Source organism: Lontra canadensis, unplaced genomic scaffold, assembly GCF_010015895.1.
Source record: "Lontra canadensis isolate GAN:19392208 unplaced genomic scaffold, GSC_riverotter_1.0 scaffold104, whole genome shotgun sequence".
Classification (NCBI taxonomy): Eukaryota; Metazoa; Chordata; class Mammalia; order Carnivora; family Mustelidae; genus Lontra; species Lontra canadensis.
Genome location: NW_022631098.1, coordinates 5,312,141 through 5,338,250, shown reverse-complemented (window position 1 = coordinate 5,338,250; position 26,110 = coordinate 5,312,141). Strand labels below are relative to the sequence as shown.

The 26,110-nt window shown below is 40.7% G+C and overlaps 1 protein-coding gene across 1 annotated transcript in view; it reads right to left on the bottom strand.

Moving 5' to 3' along the window:
- The window catches only part of DLAT (dihydrolipoamide S-acetyltransferase), a 28,055-nt gene extending 2,253 nt beyond the window's left edge, over positions 1 to 25,802 (bottom strand). Inside the window, exons 1-13 of the mRNA XM_032838341.1 lie at positions 25,437 to 25,802; positions 24,847 to 24,948; positions 24,416 to 24,540; positions 24,104 to 24,257; positions 21,216 to 21,342; positions 19,310 to 19,497; positions 17,707 to 17,860; positions 8,689 to 8,756; positions 7,104 to 7,196; positions 6,636 to 6,743; positions 3,677 to 3,792; positions 1,860 to 2,022; positions 318 to 454 (exon numbers count right to left, since the gene is read on the bottom strand). Coding sequence (XP_032694232.1) covers positions 318 to 454; positions 1,860 to 2,022; positions 3,677 to 3,792; positions 6,636 to 6,743; positions 7,104 to 7,196; positions 8,689 to 8,756; positions 17,707 to 17,860; positions 19,310 to 19,497; positions 21,216 to 21,342; positions 24,104 to 24,257; positions 24,416 to 24,540; positions 24,847 to 24,948; positions 25,437 to 25,715 — 1,814 coding nt within the window. The 5' untranslated portion in view covers positions 25,716 to 25,802. The remainder of the gene's footprint in view (positions 1 to 317; positions 455 to 1,859; positions 2,023 to 3,676; positions 3,793 to 6,635; positions 6,744 to 7,103; positions 7,197 to 8,688; positions 8,757 to 17,706; positions 17,861 to 19,309; positions 19,498 to 21,215; positions 21,343 to 24,103; positions 24,258 to 24,415; positions 24,541 to 24,846; positions 24,949 to 25,436) is intronic.
- Positions 25,803 to 26,110: the final 308 nt, after the last annotated feature.

Sequence of the window (26,110 nt, the reverse complement as noted above, 5' to 3'; positions counted from 1 at the left end):
TGACTCAAAAAGCCTAAAATATTTACAGCCTGCTCCAAGAAAAAGTATGCTCACCCCTGACCTATAGTACATAAGGCTTCTCATTTCAAATAGGATTAACTGCATACAGTAAAAGAAGGGTTGACGCCCTGAAAAACTTCATTCTATACTTACACCTCACTGTACCTGAACCTCCAACAGGCTGTGCCAATAATTATAAAACCGAGACTCACACACAGGTATGATGTAAAAACAAAAACCACAACAACCACCAAAAACCAAACAGGTATAATATAATGAAAATGAACTTACAACTCCCTCTTTATTTTGATACTTACCCTTTTTCATTATCTGCTGGAACCAGCCTATCTTCTGAAGCACCAATTGCCAAAATACATGCTTGAGGTGGGTTAATAATAGCAGAGAAGTTCTTAATTCCAAACATTCCTAAATTGGAGATTGTAAAAGTGCCACCCTAGAGGAAAAGAGATTAAAAATCATGTTAATTGCTTGTCAACATAAGCCAGGAAAAGAGAGACAAATGTTCTGTGGAAAGACCTTAAGATAATCTTTTTTTTTTTTTTTTTAAGATTTTATTTATTTATTTGACAGAGATCACAAGTAGGCAGAGAGGCAGGCAGAGAGAGAGGAGGAAGCAGGCTTCCCGCTGAGCAGAGAGCCCGATGCGGGGCTCGATCCCAGGACCCCGGGATCATGACCTGAGCCGAAGGCAGAGGCTTAACCCACTGAGCCACCCAGGTGCCCCGAGATAATCTTTAAGAAAGTCCTCTGAGGGATGCCTGGGTGGCTCAGTTGGTTAAGCAGCTGCCTTCGGCTCAGGTCATGATCCCAGCGTCCTGGGATCGAGTCCCACATCAGGCTCCTTGCTCATCAGGGAACCTGCTTCTCCCTCTGCCTCTGCCTGCCACTCTGTCTGCCTGTGCTCGCTCTCTCTCCCTCTCTCTCTCTGACAAATAAATAAATAAAATCTTTAAAAAAAAAAAAAAAGAAAGTCCTCTGAACTACCATAAAAAAAAATTTAAAAAGGAAAGGAAGGGGTGCCTGGGTGGCTCAGTGGGTTAAAGCCTCTGCCTTCGGCTCGGGTCATGATCTCAGGGTCCTGGGATCGAGCCCTGCGTCGGGCTCTCTGCTCAGTGGGGAGCCTGTTTCCCCCTCTCTCTGCCTGCCTCTGCCTACTTGTGATCTCTCTCTCTGTCAAATAAATAAATAAAATCTTTAAAAAAAAAAAAAAAAAGGAAAGGAAAGGAAAACCGTGAGTACAAGGTGACAGACATGACTTGGCTTGATTATGATCATCTCACAATGTATACATACAGCAAAACATCAAAACTATATACCCTGAATATATACAATTCTTATTTGCTATTTATACATCAATAAAGCTGAAAGGGGGAAAAAAAGACAGGCCTTAATGGAACACACTTTAATGAAAATCTATAACCATTACAGTATTAACGTAAGTCATAAGTTTTGCAAACTGCTAGAAAATGTCTTTTCACATTTTGATAGGGTATTCACTTTTTCTGTATTTTCAGGGACATGTATCAGTAAGAATATAAGGCAGAATCAAAGGTGGAAAATGCAATAAAAGCATTATGCCACCCTTTATAAAAAGACTTTATTTATTTGACAGAGAGTGAAAGAGAGCATGAGCGGTGGGAAGGGGCAGAGGGAGAAGGACAAGCAGACTCCCTGTTGAGCAGGGAGCCCGATGGAGGGATCTATCCCAGGACCCCAGGATCATGACATGAGTCCGAGACAGACCCTTAACCCACTGAGCCACCCAGGTGCCCAGCATTATGCCACCCTTAAATAGAACATAATTCTTCATATTCAGAAAGGAAATAAATAATACCTACCTGGAACTCATGAGGCTGTAGTTTACCCTCTCGTGCTTTGGTTGCTAAAGAAACAACATCATTAGCAATGGCTTCCAGTCCTTTTATATGAGCATTAAATACGATCGGTGTAATGAGTCCTGCAGGGGTACTGACTGCAACACTGATATCCACAACATGGTTTCTATTTCAGAAGAAAAAAGAAAATTTCAGTAATCATCGCAATATTTATTAAGAGCTTATGTGTCAGATTAAACAAGAATACTGACATTTACCTCAGTTTGGGGTACTTCACAGCCAGAGGGATAGCTTTCCTGGTTTTTACATTTTGCTATGCCCTCTTAACCTGGACATTTTAAAAATGAACAAGAAATGTGTCAGTAGTTTGCTTTCACATGTGCTCTAACTGCCTTGCACCCGCCTTGACTGACACCTGGGTGCAGGTAGAGAAGGCCCAGCATTCGCCCGGCATTCAGTGAGAATTACACAAAGAGAACTTCTTGAATTCTGAGGTGAAGTGAACTCAATGGAGCGGAGTCTGCAGGCAGAGTCTGCGCAGACGGAAGGAAGAGTGGAGGGAGAGGACTATGTTGTGGGAGAAAAGGGAGAGCTCAGGATGTAGGGTGGTGGTGTCTCAACATAAAAGTAGGATTCCTAATCTGTATTATGCCAAGGGTACCTTTGCATCTTGGTCCCTCCTCAGAATACATATTTTTAACACAGAAAATAAAATACTTATTACCAAAAACAATTACTTAATTATTTAATTAAAGTGTTATTTAAAGTAATTACTTAATTAAAATTAAAGTATTACTTTAATTTTACTTTACTTACTTTAATTAATTAAAATTACAAAACAAATTAAAATTTATAAAATTAAAATTAATTTAATTAAATTAATTAAAATTAAAATTACAAAACAAATTACAAAACAAATACAACTAAATATAAAAACAACTACATTGAGGGGTGCCTGGGTGGCTCAGTGGGTTAAGCCTCTGCCTTCGGCTCAGGTCGTGGTCCCAGGGTCCTGGGATCGAGCCCCGCATCAGGCTCTCTGCTCAGCAGGGAGCCTGCTTCTCCCTCTCTCTCTGCCTGCCACTCTGCCTACTTGTGATCTCTCTCTCTGTCAAATAAATAAATAAGATCTTTTAAAAAATAAATAAATAAAAATAAAAAATAAAAGCTGCATAGGTCACTGTAAGCCACAAAGCAATATTCTAATGTATATACTATTATCTTAATAGAAATTAAATTGACAATAATAATAATATTTAAAAATCTACATAGTAGAACAAGTTTAGGTGCAAGAGCCAGAATCCCAGTTCCAATCACAGTTTTGCTATTCACTAACATATTAATTCAGGAAAGTTATTTAATTCATTGAATCCTCAGTTTCTTCATCTGTAAAATGGGAGTGAAGGCCCCTAGTTCATGAGGGGGTCATAAGGATTAAAATGAGACAAGATGTGAAAAGACACTAAGCACCATGCCAGTCACATGCCACCATAATATTAACACATGCTCTTGGTTTTGTTTTCAATTTGCCTCCACTAACTGGTGAACAAAACCCATTTCAACCCTGCTTTGTAACAGTTGTTATCAACTTAATTATTCACATCTGTAAACTTATCTCCCTCTTCTAAACTCAAAGAATTTGTAGTTTTCACTAACTAAATTTAGCATTATCTCATAGTTTTACCTTGTTTTCAAACTACTGAAGTCCTCTTCCTCCCTGTATTCCATTTCTCCTTATCCCCTATACCCCTAGTTAGACATGAGATAGCATAAGAAAACTGCTGATGGATATATACTGTCCCCAGCAGTATCTTACTTACTGTCTTATAACTGTGTCCAGCCAAGAAGAATTTGCTTCTGGAACTTTTAAACATGCCAAAGCTGAAGCTTTTATGATGAAGTCATTGACAGAAATTTTGCTCTTCCCTTCTAACATCTGCAAAGACAAGAAACCATTGTACTTTCTTAAACTCTCTTCCCAAAGACTGAAACTTATCATCTGGCAGGGGATGTTGGGAGAAGAAAACAAATGTCCTGAGGTGTAAAGGATGAAATGAAACTAAAAGTTGGTTCTTTCATCTTTTTTAATGTACGCCTTTTCAGCTATAAGCTTCCTACTAACAAGCCCTCCTTTAGCTGAATCCCTTAAGTTATGGTATGTTATATGTAAGTCATTTTCACTTATTTCAACAAAACCAAAAGTTGGTTCTTGAAAGGATCAACAAAATGATAAATATTTAGCTAGACTGACAAAGAAAAAACACTCAAATTCCTAAAATCAGAAATGAAGTAGGACATTACCATGTACCCTACCAAAACAAAGAGGTTTGTAGGTAATGCTATGAAAAACTATATCCCACCAAAATTAGATAATTTAGATGAAATGGAAGATTCCTAGAAAGACACAAACTGCCAAAATTGAATCAAAAAGGAACAGAACCTCTGAACTGATCTATAAAGAGAATGAATGGTAATTTAAAAACTAACCACACAGAACAGCCTAGACCCAGATGGCTTCCCCGAATGGTGAATTCTGCTGAACATTTGAAGAATATCAATTCTTCAAAAAATCTTCTGAAAAATAGAAGAGGGACCACTTCCCAACTCACCCTATGAGGTCAGTATTAACCCAATTTTAAAAGCAGACCAAGATAACACAATAAAAAAACAAAAAACAAAACAACCGAGAAAAAACAAAACTAGAGACAAATACCTCTTAAGAATATAGATGCAAAAATGCTCAAAAAAATTCTAGCAAACCAAATCTAGCAATATATGAAAAGGATTATTCACCATGACCAAATGGAAGCAAGGTTGGTTTAACATCTGAAAATCAATTCATGTAATAATGTTCTAATAGAAAAAGGACAAAAATCACATGACCATCTCAATAGACAAAGAAAAAGCATTTTACAGGGGTGCCTGGGTGGCCTCTGCCTTCGGCTCAGGTCATGATCCCAGGGTCCTGGGACTGAGCCCCACATCAGGCTCTCTGCTCAGCAGGGAGCCCGCTTCCCCACCCACCCACCCCCCCGCCTGCCTCTCTGCCTACTTGTGATCTCTGTCAAATAAGTAAATAAAATCTTTAAAAAAAAAAAAAAAAAGAAAAGAAAAAAAATTAAGAAAAGATAAAGCATTTTACAAAACTCAACCACCATGTCATAAAAAGTAGGAATAGAAAGGAACTTCCTGAACCTGATGAAAAAACAGATCTACAAAAGTTCCAAAACCATACTTCAGTGGTGAAAGACTCACTTCCTCTTAGATCAAGAAAAAGACAAGGATGTCCACTTTACCACTTCTAGTCAACATTTTGCTAGATGTGCTAGAGAGAAGTTGGGCAAGAAAAGGAAATAAAAGCCATCCAAATTGGAAAAGAAAAAGCAAAATTATCTCTATTTGGAGATGACATGATTTTGTATACAGAAAATCTTAAGGAACACACTAAAGAAAATATAAGGTTGTAGGATACAAGATCAATATACAAAAATCAATGGTATTTCTATACAGTAACAATGAAAACTCTGAACAAAGAACAAAATACCTATGAACAAATTTAACAAAAGAAGTGCAAAAACTTATACTTGAAAAACTGCACAAATTATTGAGAGAAATTAAAGACCTAAATAAATGGAAAGGCACACCATATTCATGGAGGAGAAATGTTAAGAAGCAATACTCCCCAAATTGATCTACAGATTCAATGAAATCCCTATCCCCATAGGAAATATCCAAAATAGGCAAATCTAAGACAGAAAGTAGGTAAGTGTTATCCAGGGTTAGGGTGGAAGGGAGGATTGGGGTGGGGACTATGGCTAACGGGAGAATACTTTCATTTTGGGATGATGAAAATGTTCCAAAATTTATTGTGGTGATGGTCACAAAACTCTGAATTTATTAAAAGCCACTGAATCATAAACTAAATGGGCACACGGTACAATATGTAAAATGTATCTAGATAAAACTTTCAATGAATAAAATAATACACGGGACATATTTTTCATGTCTAATTTTCAAATAAATGTATTAAAAAAACATCTGTAACATTTTGCCAATAAATGCATGCTATCATCTCTAACCCTTATAGCCAGTTACTCTGTTAATCCTTTACTGCTTTACTCATGCAGCTAATATTTGAGTATTCTGCTCTAGGTATAGCATTCTAAAAGCCCTGGATATTGTGCAGTGAAAAAAATGGGTAAAAATTCCACTCTTAGGGACCTTATATTCTAAAGGAGTGGATAATAAATAAAGAAAAACATGGTATGTAAGATAATGTTAAATGATAAAGAGAAAAATAGGAAAAGATCTAAAGGGAAAACTGACCACTCACTCCACTCCTCTTCCCTTAATTTTAGAATAAGGTAACTAAGGAATCCAGAGAAGGTGATATTAAGTCAAATCCTTGAGGTAGTAAAGGAAGAAGCCAGGTGGATGCCAGCAACAAGTATTTCATGCAGAGGGAACAGCAAGTGCAAAGGGACTAAAGTAGAATATATAGGTAAAATGTCGAGGAACAAAAGACAACCACTGTTGTGAGCAAGAGTGAGCAAGTGGAAAAGTAGGCGACCCAAGAGGTTACAGATAACCTGTATAAAGCTGCATACCATTGGCCCACCCCTCTCTCCCTCTCTTTAAAAAAAGTAAAATAAGAGGACACCATTTTCCAATATCAATTGGCATACTGTAACAAAAAACATAGGTAAAAATGTAAATGTTTAGTGGGGTTAAAAACAAGAACTTTAGAGTTTATAGAGTCGGAATTTCCAGACCTTTTACCTTATTAAGTTCTTTCCGTACCAACAAAACTTCTCCCATATTTACATCAATGGAAAGGTAATAATGAGGTATGGTTTGCTTAGACTGCATTAACCGCTGTGCAATAACCTGAAAACAAAGAGATCAAAACATCATTTAACTTAGCTCAGGTGAAGCTTTACCTAATGCAGGGCTCACTCTGCCCCTTTACCTTTCTCCCTGGTAATGGTCACCTCAAGCATTACAAGAACTGGAATATGGAACTGGCACATGTACCAGAACCCAGGCTCCTTCTAGGAGTATCCAATCAGAGCAGTGTTTGTTTATCCCAAGTATGTAATCAGCCAAACCAAACATCTTAAACTAGGCATCTAAGATTCCCAACTAAAAAAAGTCTCTGCTAGCGCTTCAAACTGTAGATGCAATAGAATAATCAGAGTAAAGATGCCCCCCACAGCTCTGGTTGCAGATTCAGGGTAACACTCTTACACGACGAATGTTGCTGATGGGGACGTCTGTGAAGACACCTGTAGGAACGGGTGCCACTCCTGGAGCCGCGGCAGGCACAGCAGCTGCTGGAGCCTATAGGGGAAGTACAAAAGCTCTCAGTACCTGTGGCTCAATCCTGGCATATGCAACAGATGCAAGCTAGTGACTCTTACAGGTGACAAAGTAAATGTTAAAAGGCGTATAGAAAATAGGGATGCCTGGGTGGCTCAGTGAGCTGGGCATTTGCCTTCGGCTCAGGTCATGATCCCGGGCTCCTAGGACAGAGCTCCCTGCTCAAGGGGAGCCTGCTTCTCCCTCTGCCTGCCTCTTCCCCGCTTGTGCACACGCTCTCTCTCTCTCTGACAAATAAGTAAATAAATCTTTAAAAAAAATTTTTTTAATAGAAGGATTATAGAAAATAGTTATTTCTATCCCAAGGGAACAAAAGGGACTCAGATTTGTACTGTCTGCTTTCAATTTTTATACTTAGAATTGTGATGAAGTTTTAAGTATCATTTTTCTTTGTTCAATGATTAGTTCATCAAAATAATTTTGTATTTGCAAAATTACCTTCAAGAAAAGCAATCAAAGCATTCTTAAATTGAAAGGATTAGAGATAAACATAAAACAAGATAATAATTTACTTCTATGAACAGTATTAAGAAAAAACAACGAAGAATCTTTCATTTACTTATTTATTTTAAAGATTTTATTTATTTATTTGACAGAGAAAGAGAGAAAGCAGGCATAAGCAGGGGGAGAGGGAGAGGGAGAGGCAGTCTCCCTGCTGAGCAAGAAGCCTGACTCAGGGCTTGATCCCAGGACTCTGGGATCATGATCTGAGCCAAAGGCAGACGCTCAACCAATTGAGCCACCCAGATACCCCAAATCTTTCATTTTAAAACAAACATCTAGGGGTGCCTGAGTGGCTCAGTCTGTTTAGCCTCTGCCTTTGGCTCAGGTCATGATCCCAGGGTCCTGGGATCGAGCCCTGCAACGGGCTCCCTACTCACAGAGAGCCTGCAGGGAGCCTACTTCTCCCTCTCCTCCCCACTCATGCTTTCTCTCTCTCCCTCCCTCTCTCTCAAATAAATAAAAAATATCTTTTTAAAAATAAATAAATAAAGCAAACACCTAAGTAAATCATTTTCTTTCCTTTAAACTAATTATCTTAACACTTTAACCAACCAAAAAGAAGTTGGTTGGCTGTATGCATTTACTCCCTGTGTGGAATAATTAACTACATAAAACTCAAACTCTAGTCAACCAACTTGTAAGCATGCACTTAAAAGTAGGACCTGCAGGAAGAGGAGAGGATCTGTTAGGAAAAATTTAGTACCACTACTGAAATGGTACTGGAATGCATGTCCATGTAGCATATCATCTTTCCTTTTGTGTGCTGTGTGACAGCACAGTCATATCTAAAAATTGCTAGCCAGTGAAATCAGACGAAAGAAAACCCAATTCTGGTTAAGCTATTCCAATCCTAAGTAATGTACAAAAGGGTCAAAGAGGTTCGACAGCACATTTTGCAGGAACGAACTACCAAAAGCAAAACAAAACAAAAAAGCCAAGTCTAACTCACAGGAGCAGCTTTAGTAGGCACGAAAGAGTCGATGTCCTTCTTGATGATTCTGCCTTCTGGTCCCGTGCCTGGAAGAGATGCATAAATATCACATGTGAGAGCAGACCGCTGGTTCCTCCAGGAGATCAACACTATGATCCTGAAGTGCAAGTTCCTAAGGGTTCTCCAAAGGCCCTCTGAAGGGGTCACTGCCTTACCCCTGCACCTGAACTCTCCCTAAGACAGCAGCTCTTGTCAGTTTTTAATTATAATTCACACAGAGTGCTCCCATTTGATCTGTACTGGTTCTTTTCAACTACAGCAAATATTCGTTGTTAAGTACTTCTCTTTTAAGAGTTTTACCGAAGCTGTACTTCATCTTTTCATGTTCCTTACATTTAAACTGGAAAATACTGACATATGGATAATGCTAAGTACAGTTTATACTTCCCCAAGTCTGGCTGCCTCCTCTCTTAGTCACCTCTGAAAATCCCTTTCTGAACTTTGAAATGGATCTCATTTGGTTTCTAGAGTCACTTGATCATGAAGATCTCCTTTTGTACAAAGTCAGAAGGTACAAAAACAATTGTTTCGGGCAAATTAGGCAAGTTCATTTTTTTCACCCCAAGATAGCTTCAGTAACTCAAGTGCAATGATCTCATCTTCAGAATCACTCCTTCCTTGTGCGGTCTCCATCATTTAGAGCTTTCTTGTAGTGGCCGAGGCTCTAACTGGCCTGTGTCAGACACTGGGAATGACGTATGTGCAGGGAAAGACCTTCAAATCCTTCACACAAGGAAAGATCTTCAAATCCTCTCACGAAGGGGTTGCTCTTATTTTCACTTAATTCCTTCCTCTTCCCAACCACAACCAATCAGGTTTAACTTCAGACCCAAACAGATAATCCTGAACCTTAATTCTAAGGAGATTCAGAATTTAGTTATTAAAATACCTTTTACACTGGCCCACTTCTAGAAAAAATTTGGTCAAATTGATTCATCTTCCCCCAAGGCAGACTTTTAAAAGGAGTCTCGTTGTATGCAGTTCATCCCAACTCCTTTCCTTCATTATGAAAAACGAGTTGGCTACGATTGTGTTTATCCTCGCCCGGAGCTCTAGAACAGAGGTAGCAGTACCCCTATTAGATACCCCGCCTTTATAAACAACAGAAACCATGACCTCCCTTTACCACCAAGGCAGATCTGCCACAGGCCCTCGAGAGAAGGAAACCTGCAGTATCACCTGCCTTGGGTTGGGTTTTAGCCACCCACAGGAATTTCCTACCAGGAGTCAGCTGAAATCCTTTAAGTCTTTTTGCCTATCTCACGAAGAAGGCACAACAGGCCATCATAAAGCAATATGGTTTAAAGGGAAGAACAGCAGACAAAGAGTAAAAAATGTAGGGTTGTCGTCAAATATAAATTAAAAGACTAGAGTCACTTAATCTCTGCTGGTCTTTAGTCTCACCTGTAGTTTAAAGATACACTATCAGCCCCTGCTCAAAGGAAGGTTGTGAGGATAAAATGGGATAGTGATGTGAAAGTGCTTTGCTTCAAATAAATAGGAAACATCTAGGAGTAGCTATGAGACAAATCAAACTCTGATTATTAGGGTGTAGGCTTTAAAACAGTTTCTCCCCAAATGATTACATTTTGGTCACATTTGCTAAGTCATCTGTCTCTGCAAGGAGGGCAGGGAGACTGGAGACTGAGTTTAACAACTCATGGCCAAGGATTTAAATAACCACTCTTTTGGAGTGCCTGGGTGGCTCAGTGGGTTAGGCCTCTGCCTTCAGCTCAGGTCATGATCTCAGGGTCCTGGGATCAAGCACCGCATCTGGGTCTCTGCTTAGCAGGGCTGCTTCCTCCTCTCTCTCTGTGCCTGCCTCTCTGCCTACATGTGATCTCTCTCCCTCAAATAAATAAATAAAATATTTAAATATATGTGTGTGTGTGTGTGTGTGTGTGTGTGTGTGTATAAAACCACTCTTCTTACAGAAACCTCCAAAAAAACTCTTTTAAAAACAAGATTTGGAGCTTCTGGATTGGTGAACACATCAGTGTGCTGGGAGGGTGGTACTCCCCGAGAAGGCATGGAAGCTCTGCTCCCATCTCCCCTACAACCCTTGCCCTGTGCATCTCTTCTACTGACCACTCCTGTGTGGTATCCTTTACAATAAACTGGTAATGGCACACACAGTGCTTTCCGGAGTTCTGTGTGTCATTCTAGTGAATTCGTACACTTGAAGCAGGGATCTTGGGAACTGCTGACTTACAGCCAGTGGGTCAGAAGTATGGGTGGTCCCCAGGACTTGCAACTGGCATCAGAAGTCGGGGCAGTCTGGGGCGCCTGGGTGGCTCGCTCATTAAGCGTCTGCCTTCGGTTCAGGTCATGACCCCAGGGTCCTGGGATCAAGCCCTGCCTCTGGCTCCCCGCTTAGTGGGAAGCCTGCTTCTTCCTCTCCCACTCCCCCAGCTTGTGTTTCGTGTTCCCTCTCTCACTGTCTCTCTCTCTCTGTCAAAAAAATAAAATCTAAAGCAAACAAAAAACAAAACAGAGGGGCAGTCTTGTGGGACTGAGTCCTTAACCCTGTGGAGCCCGATGTTAATTCTGGAGCGTTAGTGTCAGAACAGAATTCAAGTACGACACCCAGGTGATGGCAGAGAACTGAGTGTTGGTGTGGGAAAGACATATCTGGTGACAGAGATGGCGGTCAGAAAACAACACACAATCACTGATCCTCTCAACTCACTTATTCTAAACCGTTCCCTCCTACTGCAAAACTTCTTCAACCTCGTCAAGACCCCCACTCCACTGCCTCGACTGCTCTCATCATCCATCATTTTCCTATCATCCTCTCTTCTTCCTCACTCCGCTTACACTGTGGATCGTGGTTAAACTTATTCCCTGGTCAAACTCTAAAGTGTCTGTCTTCTCAATGCCAACATCAGAACAGCTTAATGCCGCTGGGGACAAAAAAGTACACACACAGGGGCGCCTCCATAGCTGAGTCAATTAAGCATCTGACTTTCAATGTCAGCTCTGGATTTATCTCAGAGTTGGGAGTTCAAGCCTTGCCTCATGCCCTGCATGGAGCCTACTTAAAGAAAAAGAAAAAAGTACACTTAGCTGACTGATTATACTCTAAATTCAGAGCCACAAACCTGAGATAGGAATCTTTTTCCATTTCTTTGTGTCATCTTCAATTTCATTCATCGGTGTTTTACAGTTTTCAAAGAACAGATCTTTTACTTCTATAGTTAGGTTTATTCCTACATATCTTACAGTTTTTGGTGTAACTGTAAATGGAATTGATTCCTTGATTTCTCTTTCTGCTGCATTATTATTGGTGTATAGAAATGCAACAGATTTCTCTATGTTGATATTGTATGCTGTGATGTTACTGAAATCATGTATCAGTTCTAGAAGAATTCTGGTGGAGTTTTTTGGGTTTTTTAGATAGAAAATCGTAACATCTGTAAATAGTGGCAGTTTTACTTCTTCCCTGCCAATGTGGGAATTGTTTTTCTTTCTTTTTCTCTTTGTTGTCTGATCACTGAGGCTAGGACTTCCAATGGTGAGAATGGACGTGTCTTGTTCCTGACTGTAGAGGAAAAAGCTCTCAGCTGTTCCCCACCGGAGACGATATGAGCTGTGGATTTTTCATGTATGGACTTTTTGATGTTGAGGTATGTTTCCTCTACCCCTACTTCTTGAGGGTTTTTAAAAAAATATTTTTATTTATTTATTTGACAGAGAGAGAGCATAAGTAGGCAGAGCTGCAGGCAGAGAGTAAGGGGGAAGCAGACTCCCCGCTGAGCAGGGAGCCCAATGCAGGGTTCGATCCCAGGACCCTGGGATCATGACCTGAGCCGAAGGCAGAGGCTTTAACCCACTGAGCCACCCAGGCACCCCCAGAATGTGGAATATATCATGCGACTGCCTTTTGGCCTGCCAAATTTCTGTGGAGAAATCTTCAGCTAACCTTAGGGGTCTTTTCTTGTAAGTTAGGGACTTCTATTGTCTTGTTGCTTTTAGGACTTTTTTTTTTAATCACTATATTTTGCGAATTTAACTACAGTATGTCTTGGAATTGGCTGGCTTTTGTTGATTTTCATGGGAGTTCTCTGTGTCTCCTAGATATGGATGTCTGTTTTGTTCCCCTGTCTACAGAAGTTTTTAGCTATCATTTCCTCAAAACTTCTGCCCTTTTCTCCCTTCTTCTTCAGGGACTCCTATGATATGAATGTTACTATGTTTGATTGAGTCACTGAGTTCCCTAAGTCCACGCTTATGATCCATCATTCTTTTGTTCAGCTTCATTATTTTCCATAATTCTAACTTCTGTATCACTTACTCATCCTTCTGCCTCTTCTATCCTAGTGGTCATTCCATCCACCTGGTTTTGAATCTCAGTTACTCCATTTTTCATTTCTGCCTGATTGTTTTTTTAACTTTTACATCTGCAGTCAGGGTCTCCCTGATTTTTTTTAATTAATTAATTATTTATTTATTTGGCAGAGAGAGAGAGAGAGAGAGAGAGAGAGAGAGAGAAAGGCAGCGAGAGAGGGAGAGGGAAAAGCAGACTTCCCGCCAAGCAGGGAGCCAGATGCGGGATTCGATCCCAGGACCCTAAGATCATGACCTGACCCACCCACGTGCCCCATCCCTGATGTTTTCCATGCTTTTCTCAAGCCCAGCAAGTATCCTTACGATTGTGGTTTTAAATTCTCCATCAGGCATATTATTTATATCTGTTTTTGTTTGTTTGTTTGTTTTAAAGATTTTATTTATTTAACACAGAGAGGGAGATCACAAGTAGGCAGAGAGGCAGGCAGAGGGGGTGGGGGAAGCAGGCTCCCTGCTGAGCAGACAGGACCCTGAGATCATGACCTGAGCTGAACAGCAGAGGCTTAACCCACTGAGCCACAAGGGTGCCCCTGTATCTGTTTTGATTAGATCTCTGGCCGTGACCTTTTCTCGTTCTTTCTTTTGGGATGAATTCCTCCATCTCTGCATTTTGTCTAGGTCTCTGTCTTGTGTGTGTTAGAAAAGCCTGTTATATTTCCTGCTCCAGAGAGTAATGGCTTTAAGAAGAGGTCATACAGTGCGCCCAGGGCCTGGCACTTCAAGGAGTGTCTCTAGTGTGCTGCATGCACTCTGCTGCTGTGTGTTTGTTGGCTGCTCTATCCATCAATCCTTGCCTGCAGAGGGCAGTGTTTGGACCTTGGTCGGGGTACAGCGAGTTTCAACTAGGTGTGCTCTGATCCATTTGTTAAATAAGACCTGATGCTACCTGATGTTACTAGAACTGAACCTTTGCAGAACTCTATGGTCAGGAGATAGGGTACGTGAGAGTGTCTCTGCTGATCTCTGAGGAAGGGACCTGTTGCACTGGTTCTTAGGTGCACTTGCCTGAGAAACGCAGTACCAGCAGAGCACAGGGGGATGGGACTTGGTGTAAGAGGGTTACACAGCAAGCGCTGGCACTGTGCTATTTACTGAAGTTGGTTTATGCTGAGGAGTAGGGGAGGGAAATGGCAGCGGCTGGCTCTTTTTCTTCCCATAGAGGTAACGCCACGTCTCAGAGATGCACTCCAAGAGCTAACAAGCATCTCTCCATGTGCCTTAGGAGATCCTCAGATCGCACCACTGGCCCTGGGGCTGCTTGCCTGCCTGCTGTCCAAGAACAGGGCAGTGTTCTCAGGTGTCTATCCTAGCCAAGACTGTAGACCTCAAAACTCCAGTCTTTGAGCCCCGCTGGTCGCAAAAACTCATGAAAATCAGCCCCTCTCGTTTTTCCAGCCAATGGCTTTGGGAAAGTATTCCCCTTGTATGTATCCCTGTGCACTCCGTTCTCTTGCCTCTCTTCACAACCACGGCTCCCCTCTGCAGTACCCATGATGTTTCTCCCCAAAACCACATCTCCTCGCTTCCTACTATCCTTAATGCTGCCTCTTCTCTCCGTCTGGTTGCACAGTTTGTTCTATCAGTCCTCACGTTGATTTCTTGGATATTCAGAATGATCGGCTGTATCTAGCTGTACTCCAGGGATAAGACAAGCCTAGGGTCCACCTACCACCATCCTAGCTCCTACCCTCCATAGCAAAGCTTTTTGAACAAATGTCCACAATGCTGTTTCCACTTCTCCATCCATTTTCTCCTTTTCAGTCTGCCCAGACAGGCTTCCAGCACACCTCTGTCTTGAAATAACTGCTGTCAAGTCCCCATGTATCATCCTTGACTAAGTTCTGTTGATTCCATCAAAAATATATCTCGAAGCTCTCATTTCTTTCCATTTCCACTCTGACCATGCTTGTCTAAGTCACCACTTCGGTTCTAGCAACTGCATCTTAACAGCATCTTAATCTTGGCTTTCATTTAACCCATTTGCACAAAGCCACCAAAATGATCTTTTTGTAAATCATTTTATGTCACTTCCTTGTTTTAATCCTTTAGTGGCCTCCTGCTGTGCTTTAAATAAAATTCAAATTCTACCATGACCTGTCAAGTCGTTGTTCTCACCCCTATGTTTCTTTCCAACCTCACCACCGCCTGCCACTAGACCCTCTGTTTGCTACGCTCCATTAACACCGGCCTCCTTTATGTTCCTCAAACATGGCAAACTCTCTCCCACTTCAGATTATGTAGTACTGGTCTCTCTGTCCCCAGTTCTTCACACGGCTGGTTCACAGCTGGCTCCTTCTCATCTTTCAGGTTGGATCAAGTGTCACCTCATCAGAAAGATCTTCCCCAACCACCATATCTAACAGCAGTCAGGCTGCACATAGTCACACTGTCCCTCAACAGTGTATCACTTGGTTTATTCTCTCAACATTTGGATCATCCTAGGTAATCACAAGTTATTTTCATTATTATAGCTAATACTTATATATGCTTTCTATTTTTTTTTTTAAAGATTCTATCCATTTATTTGATAGAGAGATCACAAGTAGGCAGAGAGGCAGGCAGAGAGAGAGGGGGAAGCAGGCTCCCCGCTGAGCAGAGAGCCTGATGCGCGGGGCTCGATCCCAGGACCCTGGGATCATGACCCGAGCCGAAGGCAGAGGCTTTAACCACTGAGCCACCCAGGCGTCCCCATAATACTTGTATATGCTTTCTATGTACAGGCACTGTTTGTTAACTTAGTTCACCCTCACAACATAGAAGGCATTATTTTTATATACAAATGAAGAAACTGAGACATAAAAAGTCACACAGGTAGTGTACAGCAGAGCTGGGGTTCAAATCTGAGCATTCTAGCTCGAGCCCATACTCTTAGCTACTATGCTGTACTCTCTGTTTAACTCTTTATTTTTCTTAACATAAGCATCTAAAATTGAAATCTTGTCTATCTTATGAACAAGTGATGCAGAGACAAGACTCAATGAATATTAGTTTAAATAATAGTAAATGAACCGCCTAACTCTAATTACCTGACTTTCCCACTTATATCTTTGGTACAGCACCAGTGTTGCTAAGTATCTCATAAAAGATCCTTCTTCACCTGTCTAAAGTCTTTGGATATAATTATTAACCCAGTCCCTCCTCTATCCTTAAAATTTACTCTGACTTACACTGCTGTCCCTAATGCTAGTCACATACACATAAAAAATGGCAATATACCAGTGAAATAACATAAAGATGGAAAAAAGCACCTTCAAATATTGTTAAGAATCCTCTGAAGGCCAAAAAATTTACAATATTCTATTCTTATTCTTTGGGACTATCTTGCCTTCTAACCACAAAACAACAGACAACAGAGAGATGATAACCAGCACTGAGTGCCGACAGCTGGGCAGTTGGAGAAACAACCAGATTCAAATTGGAACCTTACTACTTAACAGAAAGCAAGACCCCTTAAGAGTATTTTCATATCCAAAAAAATGATGAATGATAATTCTTATTTCAAGAAATGTCATGCTAGGGGCGCCTGGGTGGCTCAGTGGGTTAAAGCCTCTGCCTTCGGCTCAGGTCATGATCCCAGGGTCCTGGGATCGAGACCCACATCAGGCTTCTCTGCTCAGCGGGGAGCCTGCTTCTCCCTCTCTCTCTCTGCCTGCCTCTCTGCCTACTTGTGATCTCTGTCAAATAAATAAATAAAATCTTAAAAAAAAAAGGAAATGTCATGCTAAATGTGGCAATTCAGTGACTAGCACATAGTAGTAGCCATCAAACCAGGCTTCAGGATGAGTAATTTCCCCTTCTCCAAGTAAGTATCCTAATCACCTTACATTACATTTCAGTTCAAAAACATTCATTTAAATGCCAGGTGATAATATTAATATGAACAGAACTACAACTTCTTAGTATCTATTATACTCTAAATATTGTCCTAAGCCCTTTATTATACTCTAAATATTGTCCTAAGCCCTTTGCCTGTTTTAATATACATTATTATTTCAGTTTCACAAATGGAAAAGCAGATGGTTTAAGTAATTCACCTACAGACATACACAAGTTAAGTAATTCACCTAAAGTCTTAACACATAGAAGATGATAAAGCCAGAAGTAAACCCCAGATGGTCTGATTCAAGACCTCATTCTCTTATCAGTAAGCTATACTTTCTCTTTGGGGAGAAAAAAATATGAATTAGACATTTTCCTTTGCCCTCAAGGAACTTCAGTTTTGTATTTTTTCATTCAAAGTCTTTCAAATCACCCCAGGTTTCTGTTTTACGCTGTGCACTGCTGGATTCAGTCAGCCTTGCAGCAACAGAGATTTCTTATTACACAGTCAAGTCCAAAAACTCAACTCTGCTGAACAAGCACATTATACTTGCACTAAAAATTAAGCAGGTCCCATGAACTGAGGGGAAAAAAGGCTGTCCACATTATATAAGCAGATCCTAGATAAGCTAAACATGGCACATTAAGTTTCCCTACCTGTGGTGGCAACAAAGGAGATTACTTCCCTCCTTCATCCTTTTCTGTACCATTCCAAATAAAATGACTGTACAGACTTATCCTTTCTGGACTTAAGAACAAATCTCCAGTAAATTTTATCTTTACAACCCCATTCCGTAGAGACAAACTTACCTTTTACTTGTGTAAGATCAATCCCTTTCTCTGCTGCCAGTTTCTTTGCAAGTGGGCTAACAAACAACCTTCCCTTAGGTCCAGCAGGAGTAGCTGGGCGGGTGGCTGAAGGTGCAGGCGCTACAGGTTGGGGAGTTGGAGGAACAGGGGCCACCTTTTGAGAAAAGTTACAAACTATTAATTTACCACTAAAGACTGGTCTGAGAGATGAAGAGCTTACATTTATTAAGAAATCAAAATAACTTCTATCTTGTGCTTATTTTTCCTACTTAACCAACATAATATAGCATATGCAGAGTAATAACACAACTTTATGTCAAAGAACCATGTTCTCTTACTCCCTGATAACATGGAGAGACGTAGGATTTAACACTGCTAATCAGTATGTAATATCGTTATAGACTTTCTTTACTTTCATCTCTTGCTGTGTCTTCATTCTCATTCTCTTTCATGACCAACATGATTTTGTTTTTACTTAACCTCATTTCAAAATAATAAATTATGCTGGAAGTTCCATGTTGAAAGTACCTTAAGAAGTAACTACTACTGGCCACCTCCCCACAAATGTAGGGTAGTCAGAAATCAAGTTTTCTCTGACAGAAGTGTGTACTTCGTCTAAACTCACATGATTCTAACACCTACAGAAGCCTCATCACAGAGCTATCTCAGCCTGGGGTGCATACAGTACATTTTAGGTATACAGCATATACTGTATAGCATACAACGACAAGACTAGCTTCTATGCAAAACAAGCCATGTGATGTCAAGGTTCTAATATATTATAAAAATAAGCTTGACCCAGCATAAGTGAATACCAAGAGTACTGACAGTAATGTAACAAAGATTAACTGACCCTCCAACAATACGAGTTTGAACTACACAGGCCCACTTACACATGGATTTTTTACAGCACAGTTCTATAAACGTATTTTCTCTCCCTTACAATTTTAATAACATTTTCTCTATTGCGGTTTAAGAATACAGCATATAACATGTATCATATACATATACTATACAAAATATGTGTTAATTGACTGTCTACTATCTACATGGTCAGTAAGGCTTCCAGCCACCAGTAGGTTTATTAGTTAAATATGGGCGGAATCCAAAGTTATACACAGATTTTCAAGTTCGCAGAGTTGGTGTCCCAGACCCTATGTTGTTCATGAACAACTGTATACAGTAACATCCATATGCATATCTATACCTAAAGCAAAAAAAAGAGCATGTCACCTCGGCTTTGTTCTTAGCAGGACTCAAGACAGCAGGGAGAAAAAAAACCTACAAGGATCCAACAACTGACTATTAGGGGGAATGGTGCACTGCCACATACCTTGCAGATCTCCACAAAAGCTATCTCCTTTTTTTTTTTAAAGGTTTTTAAAAATATTTTAAGTAATCTCTACACCCAACATGGGGCTCAGACTCATAATCCCCCAGGTCAAGAGTTGTAGCCTCTACCAACTGAGCCAGCCAGGCGCCCCTAACCATCTCATTTATAGAATCTTGAGAGCTGGAAGGAACTTAGAATATCATCCAACCTAATCCCTCAATTTAGAGATGAATAAGGTAAGTGTTACCTCAATTCTAGAAGCATACCTACCGGAGGTGGGGTAGATGGTGGTGCTTGTGGTTTTAAATCAGTTACTTCAGTTGGCCTATAGTCAGCAAATGCTGGTATATCTTCCTCTTTTTCTACAATGATACAAAGTGGGGTTCCTAAAGGGACATCTCTTGTGCCTTCAGGGATCAAGATTTTTGCCAGGTAACCCTCTTCCTGTACTTCAAAACCTTAAATAGAAAGAAAAAACATTATGGAATTTAAAGGACTCTACTATCCCACCAAAGCACAGTTTTAAGTAAAAAACTCTTCTAACTAGCTATATAACTTTTTGTGAGTTAACGTCTCTATGTCTCAGCTTCTTTAGCTACGAAGTGGGGGTTACAATAATACCTACCTCACAGTAATGTTATAAAAATTATTAATTTTCAGGTACTTAAAAACAGTAACTGGGACAAAGTAAATACTAAATAAACAACTGCTAAATAAAACTATGAGAGACTTAGACAGTAGTTAGTTCTAAACATTTTCTTAAAAACATCTTTAAGGGAAGCTGCTATGCAGACCCACAAGACTCCAAGATGAAATCAACTGTACCAATATGGCATCAGCTGTACTTTTATAAAAATCAGAACCACACGGATGTTAAATTAAGGGAGCTACTAGAATTGACAGTGATATGGGATTATGCCCTTAAAAGTATCTCTGGAGTTTTTCAAAGAGGTTATATTTGGTATTCAACTAAATATTTCAGTGTGAAGAAACATGGCATTACTAGGGTTTCTACAGTGTTAGAGAGAAGAGAACTCAAACATGAAGTGTTACAAAAGTAAAACTAAAAGAAGACAATGCAGAGAACCATTTTTGCCTTGCAGACCTCTTGGCTTTTTGTGTTGTGCCCCTCCCTGACAAAATATCTTTGATGAAAACTTCCGTTTTCCAGTTAAGAATTAATATCCAATAAAAGAAGTTAAAAAAAAAAAAAAAAGGACTCCAAGGCCACAAGAGAGTATAAAGAATTTGACAAAGGCAACACTTCTCCAGTGACTATCAGGGTCTCTAGAATACCATCTCTATAGCAATTCCAGTATCCAAGTTAAAAGGCAAAGCAGATCTATTGTTACCAAGGGGTTCTGTTTGTTTCTAAGAAACAGAATCCTTTCTTCTAATAAAATCTTTTGGTTGGAACACAATATGCGAAAAAATAAAAAGGAGTTGCCCTGGTGGAAGTTGGGAAGAGGGGCAGGGAAAGCAGAGTCCTGTTCACTAAGTCTCCTTTGCCTCACGGTGCCATCAAGGAATCATGAGGTTTGAAGAACACAATCTAAAAGCCACCACTGCGAAGGATGCTCAGAATCACCCACCGCACCTTGGGGACTAGACAGGAAACAAATAGATCTACTAATATCTATAAATATTATCACAAATAATAGGTGGGCTTTGTTCTGAGCATAAAAATGAATCAGAAAGGGAATATATGGAAATGCAATATGCTGTGTGAACAGGTATATACATATTTTATCAGTCACTCTCAAATTATGAAAGCAATCCAAACCCTGGTGTCGGTTTTCCCTCAAAGTCATTTTAAATTCTTTGTTATTTTCCTGCCTAGAAAGGAATTTTCTCCTGTTTCCTTTTCTCTTCCCTTGTCCAATTTAAAGAACAGCAGGGCTGAAATAGCTTCTCAGTAACACAGTAAGACTAAGAAGCAAACTCTAGATAAAAATCATCTCTAAGTTGACATATCTTTGATTCATTAAGAGTGCAGTGTGGCATTGACAAATTCCACTACATACACTTCTGTCATGACAGAGTCTATTCCAGGAAATGAATCCCAAAAATTAAAATTTTTCATGTTATCACTCACTCATTATAGGATAGGACGGCAATCCTCTTCCCTCATTGGAAAACTCAGTGCCTCAACCATTAAGAGCTGAAGAAATCTCACCTATAGTGGCCTTGTCAGTCTCTATCTCTGCCAATAAATCTCCTTCACTTAGCTTCTCACCCACTTTTTTTTCCCATCTCTGAACTGTGCCCATGGTCATGGTGGGAGAGAGGGCAGGAAGAACCACCTGTAGAAACAAACACATATTATTGCCTAATACTACAAAGCCTTGGACACAGTGGCACTTAGGCAAGCTTCAATAGTTTTATGGAATGATAGTGACTCTGGCAATCCAAATTCCCATCTGCCTGATGCCCTCATAAGAGCAAAAGATCCGTGCCTCAACAGTGCTCTACCATTTGAATCACCCTCCAAATCCCAAGATTTACAATATCAGTGATACTCTGACCACCCCCCCCCAACCAACGTTAAAAGCAAGGGGTTAACTAGGAACTATTTCTTTCTAGATTGTCAAAATTAATTCCTCAATTACATATCTAAGCAGAGCATCTTTTCATCTTTTTTATCGCTTAGATTAAGCTAGAATTTTTCATTTTCACAGAATGATCTTGGTTTAGACTATTCCATTAAAATTTTGCTGTGTTCTGTATTAGCATCTATCTTTTCACTCAGAGGAAACAGCATTTCTCCTAAACTTCCCAGATACCTTTCCAAGATAAAAAGATTATATAAAATTATACACCAACAAACTGGACAACCTAGAAGAAATGGATAAATTACTAAAACATATAACCTTCCAAAACTAAATCAGGAAGAAACTGAAAATTTGAACAGACTGATCAATGAAACTGAATCAGTAATCAAAAAACTCCCAACAACAGTCCAGGACCAGATGGCTTCCCAGGTGAATTCCACCAAACATCTGAAGAGTAGTCAATAAGAGAAAGAAAAGTTCTAAATTCATTCTACAAAGCCAACCCTGATACCTAAACCACCAATAACAAATTTAAACAAACTACAGGCCAATGTCTCTGATAAACATAGATGCAAAAATCCTTAACAAAATATTAGCAAACTGGATCTAACAATACATTTAAAAAATTCACCACAATCAAGGGACTTATTCCAGGGATGCCAGGGTGGTTCAATATTCACAAATCAATGTGATATACCACATTAATAAGAGAAAAGATAAAAAAAAAATGATCATTTCAATAGATGCAAAAAAAGCATCTGACAAAGTACAACATCCATAAACGATAAAAACTCTCAACCAAGTGGGCATAGAGGGAACATACTTAACAAAATAAAGGCCTTATACGATCTACAGCTAATAACATACTCAGTGGTGAGAAACTGAGAGCTTTCCCTCTAAGATCAGGAGTAAGGATATCATCCATTCTCACCACTTTCATTCAATATAGTATTGGAAGTCCTGGTCATAAGCAATCAGACAAGAAAAAAAAAAGGCATCCAAATTGGTAAGAAAAAAGTAAAATTTTAACAATTGCAAGAAAAATAAAGGAAAGAGTCCCTCCCATCCCAATAAGATCTGAACATCAGACTGGCTGATTTCAATGAAACATTGCTTTGCCACTCATATGGCTTGTGTGTCCACTGAATTTGGATGCTTACCCAGTTATTATGGGTTTTGTTTGCTATCTTCTCAGTTTTTTTATATCAGTTAGCAAGAGGATTATTCTGAGAGAAAATCATTTCAATTAATGTCTTGGGAAAGAGAGGAAAAACAAGAAAAACATAACTCTACTTAGAAAATATTTTTTAAACGTTTTTCTTGTTCAGAATTTGTCATCTCCATCTACTTCTTCAAAACCAGTGGAGCCAATAATCTCGATACAGATCTTAAAACATAATTAAAATACAACTGTAACGCTTGCACACAAAGCCACAGACATAAAATGGGAGAGAAAGGAAGTGTGTCTTATGTAGTAAGAGAAGAGTTTACTGAACAGGATGAAACAAAATGTGTGACCTGAACACCACACAAGACTTCACAAGTGGCTATTAAAAGACCAGGGAGAAGAATATTATGCCCCAAAAGGAAAATGATTCCTATACAGAAATTTCTACAAATAAACCAAGTGAAAGAAAAGTTTTAGTCTTAATCCTTTAGAAAAAGGCCAGTTGCTTTTTGCCAATTTCCAATATCCAAAACACGAATATACATGGGATATCCGTAATACCTAAAAAACCACTGCAGTTTCTTAGAAACGGATTTATTTAACAGAACCAACTGCGATTATATTTACTGCCTTCAACTCTTTAGTCTATTCTACACATTTTGTCACCAGTTTCCTCATTTATTAATATTATGGGACTAGTTCATGTGCTTTTTTTTTTTTAAGATTTTATTTATTTATTTGACAGAGAGAGAGAGCCAGAGAGCACAAGCGGAGTGAACAGCAGAGCGGGAGGGAGAGGCAGACTCCCCGCTAAGAAGGGAGCCCGATGCGGGGCTCCATCCCAGGACACTTCGATCACGACCTGAGCCAAAGTCAGACGCTTACCGACTGAGCCACCAGGCACCCCCAGTTCACTCACTCATAAAAAATAAACATCACATGTCAAAGGAAAACATCAACTGGGGACTTTTATTCAATGGACAATACTACAGGCCACTAAACACTCTCTACTACAAGGAGTAGATATTAGTACAAATCATCCTCCAAACCTAATACAATGTTATTGAATGAGAAATGCCAAGCATTATCCTACCTACTATACTCAGGCTGAGAAAGTTTAAAGGAATGTCCAAGTTCAAACACCTAGAAATAATGACTAGGAATAAAACTGTCAATTTTAATGTTTAAATCCCTATTTACTTTCTTCTTTTTTTACTCTCTATTTACTTTCAAATGACAAGAGCTAGCCATAGTTAATGCCAGCTTCCAGGATGTGATGGCCATATATGAAAAATAACGAATAATAAACTTTCTAGAGTGAACACCCGGGGGGCTGAGCCTCACCTGCATGTGAGTTGGATATGAGCTACCGGGAGCCTGTGCAGAAGGTGTAGGTGGAGAAGCAGGGGCAGCAGGGGTTGGTGCTGTAGCTGCCTGTGGGGTAGGTGCTGCTGACGAATCCAATGTGTAATTTTTAAAGGCCTCAATATCCTCAGGCCTATGGAAGAGAAAGAATGTGTAAGTACAGGAGCTTATAAAGCAGATTTAGCACCCACAAAAGTAGTCTCAGAAGCCTGTAACTCCTCCTTTCTCAATCCTAGCTCAAAACACTCCACTAAGCACCTAAGTTCCACAAATTACCAAGGCACTACTCACTTTTCAACTGTGATACAGATGATCGCTCCAACTGGAACATCTCTGGTACCTTCAGCAACCAGTATCTTTGCCATGTAACACTCCTCCAGGCTCTCAAACCCAACAGTGGCTTTATCAGTTTCAACCTTTTAACACAAAGCAGCAGCTTAGGCTTAATGCTACCAGTATGAAATTTATTAGACTGTGCCTGGAATCACACAGTTCAACAGTCATGTGAAGATAAAGCCTCTATTAACAGACCTGAAAGGAATTAGTTAAAAATCAGCCTGGCTAGCTGCTGACAACTTACCTAACCAACCTTCTCTAATATCAAGTTGTAAAAAAAATCTAAGTTTCTCAAGCAAAAGGGATAATTACCTATCTGGAAAGCTAACACTCAGTTGAGCGAAGCCAGTTCCTTCTGACTCATTTCCATGTTTTAAATAACTTACCTCTGCAATTAGTTCACCCTCATTGATTTTTTCCCCTTCCTTTTTTTCCCAACGGGCTATGGTGCCTGCCTGCATTGTGGGGGAAAGAGAGGGCAACGGAACCTGGGGGAGAAAAAGGAGAAACACTACATTTAGAAAACGCTATCTCTCAGTCTGGCTTAATGCTTCATTCAATTGTATTTAATGCAGAGAGTGTACTGAGTCCCATCCCACGCCGGGCACTGGGGATAGAAAGGGAGTTCCTGCCACCAGCTCTGCAGTGACAGGGTTCCTGCTCCACAGTCCCGTGGGACTGGCAGAGCACACAACTCAGCAGACATTCCACAAATAGCCTCAGGTTTGGAGCTCTTCTTTCAATGGAATAGATCAAGAGACGGAAGCCTGGAACTCTTCCTTCAATGGAATAAATACATCAGGAGAGGTAAAAAAAAGCTCGAGCCACAGCAAGGCTGGGTTTTGGAGAAGAGACAAAAGACATACACTGGGAAGGGGTTGGAAGATCACTGAAGCCTCAGAGGGAGGATTCCGAGGCCAAGAAGTCTGCCCTGAAGGACAAACGGGGTCCCGCGAAGGGCAGGACTGGGGCTCACCTTCTGATGCGGGGGCAGGCTATACCAGCGGCGGCTGGACGATCCCAAAAGCTGCAGCAGGAGGCGATTCCTCTGTGTGTCCCTCGAGCGGGGGCTCCAGCCGCAGAGTGCCCGGACTCTGCCATACCCCATGGTCCCACTACTGCAACAAGCCGGACCCGCACCAGCCCGCGGAGCCAAGCATGGAGCTCCCGGGTCCTCCCGCAAGGCCGCCCACCGAAGCCCGAATCCCGCCCTTGGGGCCGCATTCTGGGCCCGTCGAGCACAGACGCGCCACATAGTGCCAGCAACCCCCACACCCCAAAACCAACGCCGTCTCCGGAGTGACCTCTCCAGGAGCAGTGTGGCGTTGCCGTCAGCCGCGCCGCACGGCCGCACATTGTCGTAAAATAGGCTCCGAGGATTCACCGCACCCCTCCCCAGCCCAGAAATGGGTGGAACGTCCGCTCTTCCTCCAGGGAGTAGGGGAAAGGGTGGCCGGCAGCGAGTGGGGTAGACTATTTTCCAGCCACTGGGGCAGGGGAGTTCCAGCGGAGCCAATGCAGGAGAAAGTTTGGGAAAAATAAGACGCGGAGAGGATTTAAGGTAGAGGGGTCCTAGGAGAGGCATCTCGGGGTCCCACAGGGCCTAAGCGATGGGAAGGGCACAGCCGACAGGGAGGGGCTTAAAGAGGC